Below are 14,762 nucleotides of genomic sequence, written 5' to 3'. Positions count from 1 at the left end.
AGGGTACTTACTTCAAAAATTTCCGCTGACCAAGCACGGAACCTCTGCTCTAACCCATACATTTCATCACCACAGCACAAGTCCATAATTCTTTCACCTCCCAAACCGCCGAGGACGCTGTCCATAAGTTTGCCAAAATTACAGAACTTTGGATAAGCACTAGATCCCAGAGCGAATACTGCGAACCGTACGTTGCTGAGCGGAGCTATGTGTTCCACTGATGATGCTGCTGTCATTGCACCTAGAAAAAAATGAATCATAGACATTATAATATTAGACGGGTGTTTGATAGAGTTAACAGCAAACTCAAGCCTTAATACATATTAAGTCACGTGTAATAAAATTGAAGCCTATTGCAACTAGGGCATGCAATTTCGGTAAAATAAAAATTACCGGTAAAAATTCGGTAATAAAAATATTTTTACCGGTAAACCGGTAAAACGGTAATTTTTGTATTTTTTTAAATGTGATATTATAACAATAAGATTGGGTAGTCTAAAAGCAAAAAATACATGATATAAGGTGTTAAACATTTTTTGTGACGTGGGCCATAACAAAAAAGCATGTCAGTACCATCCGTACGCGATGTCGTCGACATAATGCAAGAGAAACGGCTGCCATGGTGGACATGTAAAAAGGAGACCACCTAAATACATCGCCAATGTACTCAATCTCGATATACCCGGTCAAAGGCGCAGAGGAAGGCCGAAACTGTGGTGGTTGAGTGTGGTAATGAATGCCATGAAAATCTACGAAGGAAGATGTCCTGGATAGAGTGAAGTGGGAGAAGAAGATATGGAATGCGGACCCCGTCACAAGACGGGATAAACGCTAAGAATTACCGTGAAAAAAAAATCATTTTTTTCATTGAAGTGAAAGCCCTTTTTTATGGTAAATCGTAGGCATTTTATGGACCAGGGTCGCGGTAACTCTCTTGAACAATCCCGCAGCCCCGGCAGGCCTTGGCGGCCAACACGGGTCTGATGTCTATGCAGACGGAAGAACGATGAGCCTCCCGAACTCACCGCCCACAGACCGACGCCTACGGTGGCCGGGAGTCGTCTCTCGACACTTGGCGCCCGTGGTATCTTCCTGGTCCAATACAGCGGTTGGAATGAGAGGTGCGAATTCGCAGTCTCTCCGCCGTCCCTTCTCGAGCATGACTGCTTCGCAGAAGGAGGCGACGGTTTCCCATCCACTCAGGACCATGGTATGAACCAGAACCGGGCGCGAGAGGTCGACGCTGCCTATTGCCTCGTCGGGACGACACGGCGGTACTCTTCCCAGGCAGTGCACACCTGGACTGTGTGCTCCATTGTATCCTCAGAGCTGTCCGCATGGTGGTGAAGTAAATGCCCTATCTCAGTAAGGTCATAGAGTAGGTAAAATAAGCATTAGCTACATTTTTACCTAATATGAGCTGACAGCTATCAGGAAAATCAGAATAACCGAATGAATAAAATTTGTTTACATATTATAAATTAAGATGAGAATGAAGATTTGTATCTAACCTAGAGATAGTTAAGGAGACACATAACTCTTACAATATGTAATGTATGCAATATTACCTTATGTTCAGGCTACATAATGAAGATTTGACGTTAAATGACCAATTGCTATATTTTATCACAAAAACGTAAAAACCGGTAAATTACCGGTTACATATTATTTTTACCGGTAATTTAAAAATCGCGAAAATGGCGGTTTTACCGGTAAAACCAAAACCGGTAAACCGGTATTGCATGCCCTAATTGCAACCAACAGTCAATAGAATGTTTTGTGCCGCTATTTACTAAATTTCTCACATTTACTGCATATCGAAAAATTCACTTCACAGACAAGTGACCATCAAATCAAAGTTATACATAATAATATTTTTTTACTAAATGGGCATTAAATAATTTGATAAAATCTTTCATCCAAAAATAAAAAAGGCACTATATAGCATACCTACTATTACATAGTACATTAAGATAAACAAATTCCAGAACTTACTTTTGGTAGACTCCAGTCGCGTTAACTGTCGGTTGTAATCCATATTTGATGCCAGAACACTGTTAGTTCTCAACAGAGCCCTTGGAGATTTCGGAGTCTTGAAACCTCTGAAACCCCAAATAATATTATTAGCATTATACTTCACCAACTTAGTTTCTTTAAAAGGGTATAAGAATAGTACTTACGCAGAACCATTGAAGTCTTGCAAATCATCTTGGCTTTCTTTTTCAATGTTCAGCATTTGTAGTAGATGTTCAGCTAGGTCCTAACAAAAGAATATAAATTAAAATACCACATATTTTCCTTAAAATCCATTAATTATTGTAAGTTAGAGATTTAGTACGTACCACTCCATTAGCCGGAGGTTCGCCATTTCCGAAAGTTGAAGTAACAATAAGCAGTAGGGTTTCGTGTTCTATTGAGAACATGTCGTAATCCGACATGCATTGGACCTAGAAAAAAAATAAAAAGTTAGTAGACTTTCCTATAAATAGAGGTATACGCCTACTATAAATAGCTAAATTCAAATAAAATTAACTCAACGACATTTAAGTTGAAACACTCCACAAAGTGGTTTACATTAAACCGACCGAATAACTCTTAAAGAGGATAAATATTTCCACAGTTGCCACGAACCATCCAATTTAACAAAATGCTAAACTCAGCCACATTTTTCGATAGAAAAACTTACCTGGGCATTGAAAGCGTGTCCGAAAAGAGTCCCTAACTCCTTGGCATACTGTTCAGATTTGCCTGTTTCAGTGGCGTACAGAATTGTTGCCTTGATGCGTTTAGAGAGAGCTCTGCCGAACAGTTTGGAAGTGAACTTGACGGCTCGTGCAATCTGCTTGAAGTGGAACTTCCTATGGCCGGTCTTCACGCCTTCGGACTTACTCCACTGGTGGGTCTTCCATGCTGGTTCCTGGTAGGAAAGGGTAGAAGAGGAAGGCTTATAAGCAGTTTTAGTAGAAGAAGTCCTCAGTTCGGCAAAGTCTATTTCTTTATATTTTCGTAAGTAGACGCTTTTTTAAAACCCATTTTCGGAAACACCACTTTCGGAAGTCTTTTTTATTATAAATCTTAATTCAGGTAGTATATCACATCAAAATACATTGCCATAGTTACAAACCGAACTACATGTGTCTATCCATATCCTGTATTTATGAAAGAATTTACGGCAAGTGTCATGTTACGTTAGGAATGATCCCGACCCCTGGCCGACCCCGAATAATTGGGAAGCGGCGAGGAACATGAGTAATGATGCCGGATTAACACAACAATCTGGATACGTACGGCTTTGTGTATGAAGATATATTCTAGTTTTAGGCAGATTGCAATAAATTGATGTTTACTTGAGACAAACGAAGACAGAATTTGTAAAGGACATTCTTATGCAGATGCAAAAGAATAATTTAAAAATTAGTTTTGATTATTCATTTTTGTTACCTATTTGTAACCGCAATGGAATAATATTACCTGATATTTATAAAAAGCTATTAATCAAAGATTATACGTAAAGATGCAAAAAAAGTTGAAATGTCAAAAGTTACTGCTGTTTTAGGTCACAAAGAACAATGTCAGACGTCCATAGTAACTTAGGCTCAATAAAAATATTTCATGTACAGTGAAAATTCTTACAGTTTTTTGTGTAGTTTAATGTCAGAAGCTTTTCTATGTTTTCCACTTTTGCATTGAACTTCTCAAAACCAAATTATTCCAAATTATTCAAACGAAAAACCTGAACTCGATAAACAAAATAATTACTTATTAACATGATATTTTTTTTTTTGGAAAAGTTCTAGTTAACAATTAAATATTTTATAAGAAGTTAGTATTTTATATGTAAATTGTTGTAGTAAAGAACTTTGTGTCCGTAAGAATTCAGTTTTAAAAGTTGATTGGGTGGGCCGAAACCTGACATTGTTCTTTAATATTATTTTGTAAACTTCTCCTGCTACAGTCATATTACACAGTCTACATATAATAAGATATTTAGTCTTACCTGATAATCATAGGAAGGTCTAAGATAGTACAGGGCCATTTCTTGATGGAATACTGGTGTTAGAGACGATGACATCGGTGGTACAATCCAGATCCAATCTGATGGACAGCCCTTCCTAAAAACGAAGATGAATTGTTAATTGTTATCACTTCTTTATCTTACTGTGTCAAAGGTGAGTTATGTTTTCCGTGTAAGTAAGTTGGCAGTGAGATTTTTTCATGTGGATCTTATGAGTGTATGTCAGTTGTCCAGACGAATGCATTAGGACCTTTTATATACCTGCGCAAGTGTGTCACATTATTGTTAGGGGCCCCAACTGTATACAACAATTCTAGCTATAAATTCTTGCATTATAATATTTTTATTCTGCTAGGTTATTTGTCACAATATTTCTATGTTTTTAAGCTGTTTGGTACTTTTTTAATTCCGATATCTGTGCACAAAAACTTACCTTATTTTGCTCTCATTCTCCATATGTTTCATGAACTGTTCGGACGCTGAATGATGGTCGACAATAGACACGTTGTCTCTATGGTAGCTGTACAGAACTGCTATGTTTATTTCTACCAGCGCCTTGTCCTTCCATAGAGAAACCGCCATGTTCGTGTCTAAGCCCATTCTTATGGCCACGCTCTGGTAAAAGGAGAATAGAATTTTTAGAAATGTAATTTTAATCACTAAAGAAAGGTTGAGTTCAAGAGTTACTTACAGACTTATTTTTTACACCTTGGTAATTTTAATTTATACTTAACTTACTTAATATATTTTATACTCTTTTGACTACAAAAGACATTCAGGCACCACAATCAGATGGGACAACAATCGCTCATTATTTGGTATGAACAGGTTCAAACTAATTTTGACGAATGTAATTAGCCCTTGCGTAAAAAAATACTTGATACTTGAACTTATAAGGAAAATTGAAAACCAGTTTTTGGAGCATCAAGAAGGCTGTTTAATGATACTAACCTCAAGGATATTTAATCGATTGCTATCACAGAAGTTCCTGCAGCCGATCTCAGTGCCCATGTACCAGCCGTTGAAGGCCGTCGCCGTGAACTCCAGACCTCCACAGTCCATTCTCATACCACTGACGGCTGGTAGGGCGTACCAACGAAGACCCAAGTCTTGGAACCAGTCGTAACTAAAAACATAGAGATAGGATTAATAGGCTTTATAGAAAAGAAGAAAATTATGTGAGCTCGCCTTTAGGTACATATGTTTTTACTCGGGTAAGTAGCTTTCCTGGGTAACTTATGATATATTTGCAAATATTAAATCTTTCGGAAGTCATTTATGGTACTTTCTTATAACTTCTTACAACTTACGGAAGTTGCTTTCGTAATTAATTTTAGGGAAGAATTACAAGAGTAATGGCATAGTAGGTTCTTGTCCAATTAAATAGTTCTTCATTTTTTGGTCACAAACTGAACACAAACTCTTGCTAAGTCCATCATCCTGAACTCGAAGGTCCAATTGACCTTTTTAACCATCTAATACATATACCGACATCCCGAAGTGTGTGGGTAAAACCACAAGGAGGAACTTACTTGGGGTGATCCATACGGACTTCCATAACAATTTCCCTTGGTATCTCGAAGTACTCCGGATCCTTGCCTCCGGCTGACAAGACCAGGGGCAGTATGTCCCATGCAGTTTTCTCTTTCGGCTTCCAACCTAACTTCAAGCATACCTAAGGAAACAAAAAAAAATAAACATAAAAATATTGAATGGCATAAAAATTAAAATAAAATTGGGGAATAATTTTGCTTATTAGACACAAATAAATTTGTAAAAAGTCTGAATGATATACACTACTATTGAAAATAAAATAATGAATTGTATTATTTTATAAATAAATCCATCTTTCATTGATACACTTCTACGTGACTAAAAGATAAGAATAAAATATTAATTATTCATGTTAATATATGGGTATATTTTATTAATGTTGTTTAACTACCTATTCATTTATTTAAAAGAGTATTCTTTTATATTCAGTACTACAACTCTAATATAGTATTATCGTGATCTATTTTTGCTTTAAAGACATTCAAGAAACATTTATTCAAGCTGATAATTTATATATAACAGAATATCTAGATTACCGGATAATCTGTCATTAATACATGCTAACTTTGCCTATCAATCAAATATTATAATATGTAGTATCAAAATATTGTAGGCTTATAACCTAATCCAATTGTTATTGGGCACACAAAGTAGTCGCTTAGTAAGTAGTGGGTATAAGTAACTTTAAATATTTTCTAACCATAGGTAGTTTGTCAATAGGTATTATTGGTAAGCAAGAATCATTAAATAAATTTAACGATATGCATATAATTTATTGGATAATAATTGGGTCTAAATAAAACTGGTTATATTGAATGTAGAATTCCAGTTTTCAAATATCACAATAGACGGTTTTTCTTGCATAATATTAATAATATTATTTATGATGAAGCTTGTATTTGTTTATGTCTGCGTCTTAGAAAAATCCGGTTTTCCTATTTAATGTTACGAGTATCATATGCGTAAGCTATGTAATAATATTGAACTATGGATTTCTACTAGCGATAATAATTTTACTATGCAGATGCTTTTGGCAGGTGAGAATTTGGTCTTTGTAAGCAGTTTGCCGAGAGAATTACTTCCCACACCCGAATAAAAAGATGCTTATTTAACTGTTACTTTGTTACATAAACTACGTACATTACTGCTTAGTTTCATATAAATCCATCTAAGTACTAGGTAGTGTCTGCTTGAAAAATAAACCATACAAACATTTACAGGTAATATTAGTTAGTATTTACCTCAGTAAACTCGAGCCTTCCAGGATCACCGAGTATAGAGCCATCGGGCATACGGTACCCGGCGTAGCTGATAAGCTGCGGATTCCAAATCCTGTAGTCATGCTTACCGTCTGAACGCTGACGGAATATTGTTATTGCTGATCTGAAATAAAAAGGTATTATTAGAGAAAAGTAAAATGTGAAAAAAAACAACTACAATCTGAAAAACTAATATTTGAGGAAACCAAAATGTAAAAAAGCTGGTACAAGTCCTATAAAAATCAATAATTATAATTTGCGTCGTCATTATCAAGATAAAAATACCTATGTTGTATTTTTGGGTGACAAAAAAACAGAACATTGCTGTAGCACGAAGCAAACTTATTAATAAGCTATGCCAAAGCAATCTTATAGGCAGATGCTGTTAAGTATCAGTATTTTAAGAAAAAAATACTTAAAATCTAAGCAAGGTCGCTTGACTTGACGGCGTCATATTAAAAAGGAGCAAATAATAAATTACAAGTCTCCATGAATACAAAACTTTACAGACTTAGTGTTAGCATGTTAAATTCTCAAAGTTATCACCTATATTTCTGAAGTAATAACGTAACTCATCAAACAGGCTATGTTTAACGCGCTGCAAACAAGCTCTAACTTACATTACTATGAAAAGTTTTGCATTAAGGTAACCGCACCATTTATAATACAAGATATACGAGAGTCATCGATCTAGTAATAATTATTAATGTATGACTTCAGCAGAGTTAATGTATCTACCATTAGGAAAATGTTTCGCACAAATTAACTTTGCATTCCTGAAGTCAATCATCTAGTCATCATCATCATCATCTCACAGGCCTTTTCCCAACTATTACAGGGTCGACGTCCAGTGTAACTGGAATACCAAGCAAGGAGCGACTGCCTATCTGAGCTGGTCAACCCAGTTATTAGGTAAGACTGGTTGTCATAATTGTTGACTTCTGACTACCCGCAACGACTGCCAAAAATGTCCAAAAGACAGCGGGGACCTACGGTATATCGCGTTTTCCGAAACAATGGTAAGTATCCAAGATTTTATAAGGCAGTAGCCAGATTAGCTAGTAATTTGAAATATATGAATTATTGCATATACAAATCTTCTCAACAAATGCGCAAAACGTCGAATGGCTGACTACAGAAATGCAGAGTTAATTTTCCTGAAAGCTAACATGTAACAAAGGCTAGTACAAAAGATTCGAATAACATTATTGTTATGTAGGTAATTGTCAAAGCAACTGACCTGATATTTCCTTTATTGGTTCCGAATTTGATGTGAGTGCAGAGCGCTTCAAACATTCCACTCGCAGTAGTCACTTCTCTGCAGTCGAATATCTAAAACAAAATTACCCTTTTATTATTCAGGGAATTGTACACAATTGTTTTTGATGTTAACTTTAAAAACAAAACGGCATTTTTCACAAATTTTAAGTAAATACATCATCCATTTTAGTCCAAAATCAAAAGAGCCGTAAAAAGTGTTGTATTTTGATAGTCCATCGGAGCATTTCACCAAAGCTGTAGTTCCACTGTGCTTTTGATGTTGGACCAAAAATGATGAATGACATTGTGAATCATATCCTTTTCATGAACATATCATTATGAAAACTTTACTTTTTATGTTGTATTTATAAACTCAAGTTGAGCTACCATGAAAAGGGGCTGCGGGTTGTTCGAAAGAGATACCGCGGCCCTGGTACATAAAAGGCCTATGACGGAACACGACGGTTTTTAGTCAGTAAGAGTCTGACACTCCCTCTCCGCTGCTAACCCACAGCGGAAGGGGTCATTTGATGATTTTTGACGTCGTTAAAAAAAAAAAAGCTACCATGAAAACGATAGGTACCTACTAGGTATCTCTTGTCTCTACGTAGCTTTGCTATACCTATATAAACGTATCCTTTGCATATGAATTGCCTTTTGAAATGTCTTTGCAGCACTCTGTATACGATATGCAGTCTTTTGATGCTCGCCGACTGTATCGATGTGATAACTATCAGTGCACAGAAGCTACTTATTACCAACTTATTTTTAGAAAATACTTCTTGTGGTTTTACAGCGCTCGTTTTGAACTGGTTTTCTCGTATAGGGTAGTATAAAACCGGCCCTTAAGCCATCAATCTTGTGTTTCTCCAAGTTGAGTTAATAACTTTTTTCCGTACCTAATTGCAATGATAGCGTAATTGAGACTGCAATTCATATCCCTCAAATGTCAACGATTTAAAATTACAGTTGTTGGTCCAATGGCGAGATTTACTACACCATACGACATTTATCAAGAGCTTTTACTTATGTTAGCAGTTTAATTACCGATAAAGCTTGGCCACAAACAAAAAGAGAATAGAAAAGGAATACCTCGAGCTTTAAAGTCAACTCTTAATAGGTTTTTTTAACATCACATTTTTATTGCGTTGATGCAAGCAGCTCATTATTTAGACCTAACCTGAGCAGGGACAAAAACCGGTTCGTTTTTATATTGAAGTTTGCAAGGATCCTTTTATAGTAAAGATTCTTTCTTGCTTTGGATATTTATTGCTCGGTTTGCTTGTATTTGAACTTCTAAGGATAGAAACAAACGTCTGTATGTAAGTCTGTTTCCTGAGAAGGACTAATGACATTTAGTTTGTGGCTCATTATAAAGTTATGCTGCTTAAGCTCTGAAACCCTAATTAAAAGTTCGCATGACTCCCCTTGCTGAGTGTTTGAAGAAAATATTACGACTGTTTCTTGATGGATGATATTTTTAGAATATTTGGAAATTCTATTTCAGAACAACTTGTAATTATTTAATTCTTCATTCAAGATCTGAGTATACTAGACTTGTTGCGATTAATAGCCTGCCAGGAGCTTTGCACGCATAGGTAATCAATACCTACCTACTTCGTTAGTTAACTTCTTACTCTAGTTTTATTAATAGGTAATTATAAAAGAGTATAATATAATATACTATAAATAAACTACATGAAAAGAAAATATATTATAGTCATCGCCAATTATGTAGGTACTTACTAAAAAAATATAACTTGATACCTCGATATTTTATAAAGAAAAACCTAAACACTTAATTTACGAATAAATTGTCTCTAATAAAACTCTAAATACTTCATACTCTCATCTGAAAATAAACCAGTAAACACGAATCACATAAAATATTCAAGGCATGCAAACAAATCTGTCAGGTGAAAGCTTCCTTCATAGAAAAGGAAAGCCACAAGATACAGGGCACACAAATCTAATTTGTGTTAATAATAGTGATAGAACGTTAAAGTGGCTTCATACGTTAACGTCTGTGTTAGGATGGTCAGGGAATTTCGTTAATAGGCCTAGTCACGCGAGATCTAGAAGGAATCATGTTTTTTTTTGCTTCATTGTACGCAGGTTTGCGTGTTTCGAATTTCCAAGCAAGCTTTGGACTAGAGAGGACATAATGGGCATTTTAATGTTTTTGAAATCATGACGATTTTCATCTAGGTAAGTATTCTGTCTAGACGGCTATGATATTGTAGAATCAGTATAATAGTAAACAAGTTGATCTGGCCTTGAAAAGACGTCATTATTTACATAATATCTGATATCATAACAACAAAATTACTTGAACTCGTCATTATCCGCATGTCTATTAGATATATTTCTATTGACAAATGCAAATATTTGCATAATGTATTCTGGCTTTTTGAGATATGATCAAGCAACTTTTAGAAAGACCTTGGTAAACTATAGGTGCTAATTTGATTATGACATAACTGATTAAAGATGAACAAAGTGAAGTTGTTGCTTATGATTTCCTGCAAGTATGTTTAAGAGAGAGTAAGTAGGTACTTATGTTGGATCTAATCTACAGGGGCCCGATTCTGCTAAGTTAATAATGTCAAAATTAAATAGAAATTGAATCGCAATAGCAGTTTTAACCTTAGCGGGCATACTGCTACTAATTTAAGACCAATCGTATTCCAATAACATTCGATTGGTTTGCGATTGGTCTGCCATTTGGTCTAAACGGTAGTTTGCTCTATAATGATATTGCAATCGTAAATCATTTGCTGATAATATGATTCATTATAGAATTAGAGAAACGGATAAAAAAGTTTATTTAAAAGAAGCCAAGAAGCGCAATGCCACATAGGTACAGTCAGCACCAAAAGTCGATGAACAGAATCAACATGACAAAACACCTGTTCACAATAAAATGCCATAAGTTATAGTCGCAACTAGGAAACAAAATAGACTGTACACCACAAACTTACAAAAGTCGTTAAACACGAGTATTTCAAAAGTATCTGTGCACTAGTATTCCTAAAGTCGCTGTACACCATCAATCCAAATGTCGCTGAACATCATTGTATCAAAAGTCACTAAACAGCAGTAAATACAAAATTAGGTTAACAAAGTATATTTTTAATGTTGCCGTGTGTTAATGTACTTTTGACGCTTATGTTGTTCAGCTACTTTTGGGACAGTACTTGCTTGACCTTAATAATGTATGTTAACACGTTAGTATCTATTTCAATAATTTTAATAATTATTTTGGAAATACACTATTTTGCAAAAAAAGCGGACACCTATGCGAAATCTTAGTTTTAAGGACTTTAAGTGTATTTCAAAGGGTTTTAATGATTGTAGTATGTTTCTAGCATCAAAAGGGTTAGCCAAGCATGCGTGAGAGTGTATTCTAAATTTGAATTTTGTACAATTGCTAAGAAATTGGTTAAACCTTGTTTTGGACTAATTGCTGGCAGAAAGTTCGTCGGTGTTTTGAAAAGTTTTTGAAGTGATTTTCAGAAAACTGATAAGACAGTCTTAATTAATGTACAGTCAGCACCAAAAGTCGATGAACAGAATCAACATGACAAAACACCTGTTCACAATAAAATGCCATAAGTTATAGTCGCAACTAGGAAACAAAATAGACTGTACACCAGAAACTTACAAAAGTCGTTAAACACGAGTATTTCAAAAGTATCTGTGCACTAGTATTCCTAAAGTCGCTGTACACCATCAATCCAAATGTCGCTGAACATCATTGTATCAAAAGTCACTAAACAGCAGTAAATACAAAATTAGGTCAACAAAGTATATTTTTAATGTTGCCGTGTGTTAATGTACTTTTGACGCTTATGTTGTTCAGCTACTTTTGGGACAGTACTTGCTTGACCTTAATAATGTATGTTAACACGTTAGTATCTATTTCAATAATTTTAATAATTATTTTGGAAATACACTCTTTTGCAAAAAAAGCGGGCACCTATGCGAAATCTTAGTTTTAAGGACTTTACGTGTATTTCAAAGGGTTTTAATGATTGTAGTATGTTTCTAGCATCACAAGGGTTAGCCAAGCATGCGTGAGAGTGTATTCTAAATTTGAATTTTGTACAATTGCTAAGAAATTGGTTAAACCTTGTTTTGGACTAATTGCTGGCAGAAAGTTCGTCGGTGTTTTGAAAAGTTTTTGAAGTGATTTTCAGAAAACTGATAATGCAGTCTTAATTAATGTACCTTTTTGTTAGATCAAAACATTTTTGAAAAACTATGCGTATTTGATAAAATTTTCACCTGCTCTAAATGGGCTATACTGATGATTGATGGCAATGTTAAGAGTTTCGGTATTTTAGTGTAAAGCGTTCTTCTGTTTAGATATTATACCCACGTGTTTTAAAATATCGCTTTTTCATAATTAAACACTATTTAGAGGAGTATCAGTACATTGGGCTGCGACAAAACCAATTTAAAGTAAGCAGTGCCGATCACAAGTCGTCTCCTTTCGGACTTTAACATTTTTTAAAATCTTGAAATTCTACAAAATACAGAAAATAGCGCATAGACTGTGAGCACGAGGTCTTAAGGTCTCGTAATCACTGATTTTCAAACAACCTCGTCTCTTGGGAAACTCCGTAGACCTCCGAAGATCTATGAGTCTGAGCGTTTAAATAGCGTGTTTTCATCCCACTGACATTTTATTAAATAAACTTGCCTGCACCGAGATTTCCTAGCATCTACAGCACTTTCCTGCTTAAATCATAACAATAATTGGCTATCTGTTCATTTCTTAAGAAACATACGTTTGGTCAATACCTTTGAATTCTTGACTCCCTTTCAGCGAAATCATCGTTTAGTAACCCGATACCTATGGAGTTATAGAGAGCTTCAACGCGGCAATAATTAGACTTTTTAGATAGCTTAAACCCTCCTCATCATTTTTCATGTGGTTAATTTTAACATTTATCAAAAAATTTGGTATTTTTTTATGTCAAAGTACGATAGGAGACGAGTTGCGATCGGCACTGCTTACTTTAAATTGGTTTTGTCGCAGCCCAATGTACTGATACTCCTCTAAATAGTGTTTAATTATGAAAAAGCGATATTTTAAAACACGTGGGTATAATATCTAAACAGAAGAACGCTTTACACTAAAATACCGAAACTCTTAACATTGCCATCAATCATCAGTATAGCCCATTTAGAGCAGGTGAAAATTTTATCAAATACGCATAGTTTTTCAAAAATGTTTTGATCTAACAAAAAGGTACATTAATTAAGACTGCATTATCAGTTTTCTGAAAATCACTTCAAAAACTTTTCAAAACACCGACGAACTTTCTGCCAGCAATTAGTCCAAAACAAGGTTTAACCAATTTCTTAGCAATTGTACAAAATTCAAATTTAGAATACACTCTCACGCATGCTTGGCTAACCCTTGTGATGCTAGAAACATACTACAATCATTAAAACCCTTTGAAATACACGTAAAGTCCTTAAAACTAAGATTTCGCATAGGTGCCCGCTTTTTTTGCAAAAGAGTGTATTTCCAAAATAATTATTAAAATTATTGAAATAGATACTAACGTGTTAACATACATTATTAAGGTCAAGCAAGTACTGTCCCAAAAGTAGCTGAACAACATAAGCGTCAAAAGTACATTAACACACGGCAACATTAAAAATATACTTTGTTGACCTAATTTTGTATTTACTGCTGTTTAGTGACTTTTGATACAATGATGTTCAGCGACATTTGGATTGATGGTGTACAGCGACTTTAGGAATACTAGTGCACAGATACTTTTGAAATACTCGTGTTTAACGACTTTTGTAAGTTTCTGGTGTACAGTCTATTTTGTTTCCTAGTTGCGACTATAACTTATGGCATTTTATTGTGAACAGGTGTTTTGTCATGTTGATTCTGTTCATCGACTTTTGGTGCTGACTGTACCTTTTTGTTAGATCAAAACATTTTTGAAAAACTATGCGTATTTGATAAAATTTTCACCTGCTCTAAATGGGCTATACTGATGATTGATGGCAATGTTAAAAGTTTCGGTATTTTAGTGTTAAGCGTTCTTCTGTTTAGATATTATACCCACGTGTTTTAAAATATCGCTTTTTCATAATTAAACACTATTTAGAGGAGTATCAGTACATTGGGCTGTGACAAAACCAATTTAAAGTAAGCAGTGCCGATCACAACTCGTCTCCTTTCGGACTTTAACATTTTTAAAAATCTTGAAATTCTACAAAATACAGAAAATAGCGCATAGACTGTGAGCACGAGGTCTTAAGGTCTCGTAATCACTGATTTTCAAACAACCTCGTCTCTTGGGAAACTCCGTAGACCTCCGAAGATCTATGAGTCTGAGCGTTCAAATAGCGTGTTTTCATCCCACTGACATTTTATTAAATAAACTTGCCTGCGCCGAGATTTCCTAGCATCTACAGCACTTTCCTGCTTAAATCATAACAATAATTGGCTATCTGCTCATTTCTTAAGAAAAATACGTTTGGTCAATACCTTTGAATTCTTGACTCCCTTTCAGCGAAATCATCGTTTAGTAACCCGATCCCTATGGAGTTATAGAGAGCTTCAACGCAGCAATAATTAGACTTTTTAGATAGCTTAAACCCTCCTCATCATTTTTCATGTGGTTAATTTATCACAAAATTTG

The 14,762-nt window shown here is 35.0% G+C and overlaps 1 protein-coding gene across 1 annotated transcript in view; it reads right to left on the bottom strand.

The window, feature by feature from the left end:
• The window catches only part of LOC124631003 (nitric oxide synthase-like), a 50,343-nt gene that overhangs the window by 8,761 nt on the left and 26,820 nt on the right, over positions 1 to 14,762 (bottom strand). Inside the window, exons 4-14 of the mRNA XM_047165079.1 lie at positions 8,069 to 8,160; positions 6,811 to 6,952; positions 5,548 to 5,690; positions 4,967 to 5,141; positions 4,449 to 4,630; positions 3,998 to 4,112; positions 2,687 to 2,917; positions 2,343 to 2,447; positions 2,181 to 2,260; positions 1,996 to 2,102; positions 12 to 241 (exon numbers count right to left, since the gene is read on the bottom strand). Coding sequence (XP_047021035.1) covers positions 12 to 241; positions 1,996 to 2,102; positions 2,181 to 2,260; positions 2,343 to 2,447; positions 2,687 to 2,917; positions 3,998 to 4,112; positions 4,449 to 4,630; positions 4,967 to 5,141; positions 5,548 to 5,690; positions 6,811 to 6,952; positions 8,069 to 8,160 — 1,602 coding nt within the window. The remainder of the gene's footprint in view (positions 1 to 11; positions 242 to 1,995; positions 2,103 to 2,180; positions 2,261 to 2,342; positions 2,448 to 2,686; positions 2,918 to 3,997; positions 4,113 to 4,448; positions 4,631 to 4,966; positions 5,142 to 5,547; positions 5,691 to 6,810; positions 6,953 to 8,068; positions 8,161 to 14,762) is intronic.

Source organism: Helicoverpa zea, chromosome 6, assembly GCF_022581195.2.
Source record: "Helicoverpa zea isolate HzStark_Cry1AcR chromosome 6, ilHelZeax1.1, whole genome shotgun sequence".
In the NCBI taxonomy this organism is placed as follows: Eukaryota; Metazoa; Arthropoda; class Insecta; order Lepidoptera; family Noctuidae; genus Helicoverpa; species Helicoverpa zea.
This window is presented reverse-complemented; position numbering and strand designations above follow the sequence as displayed.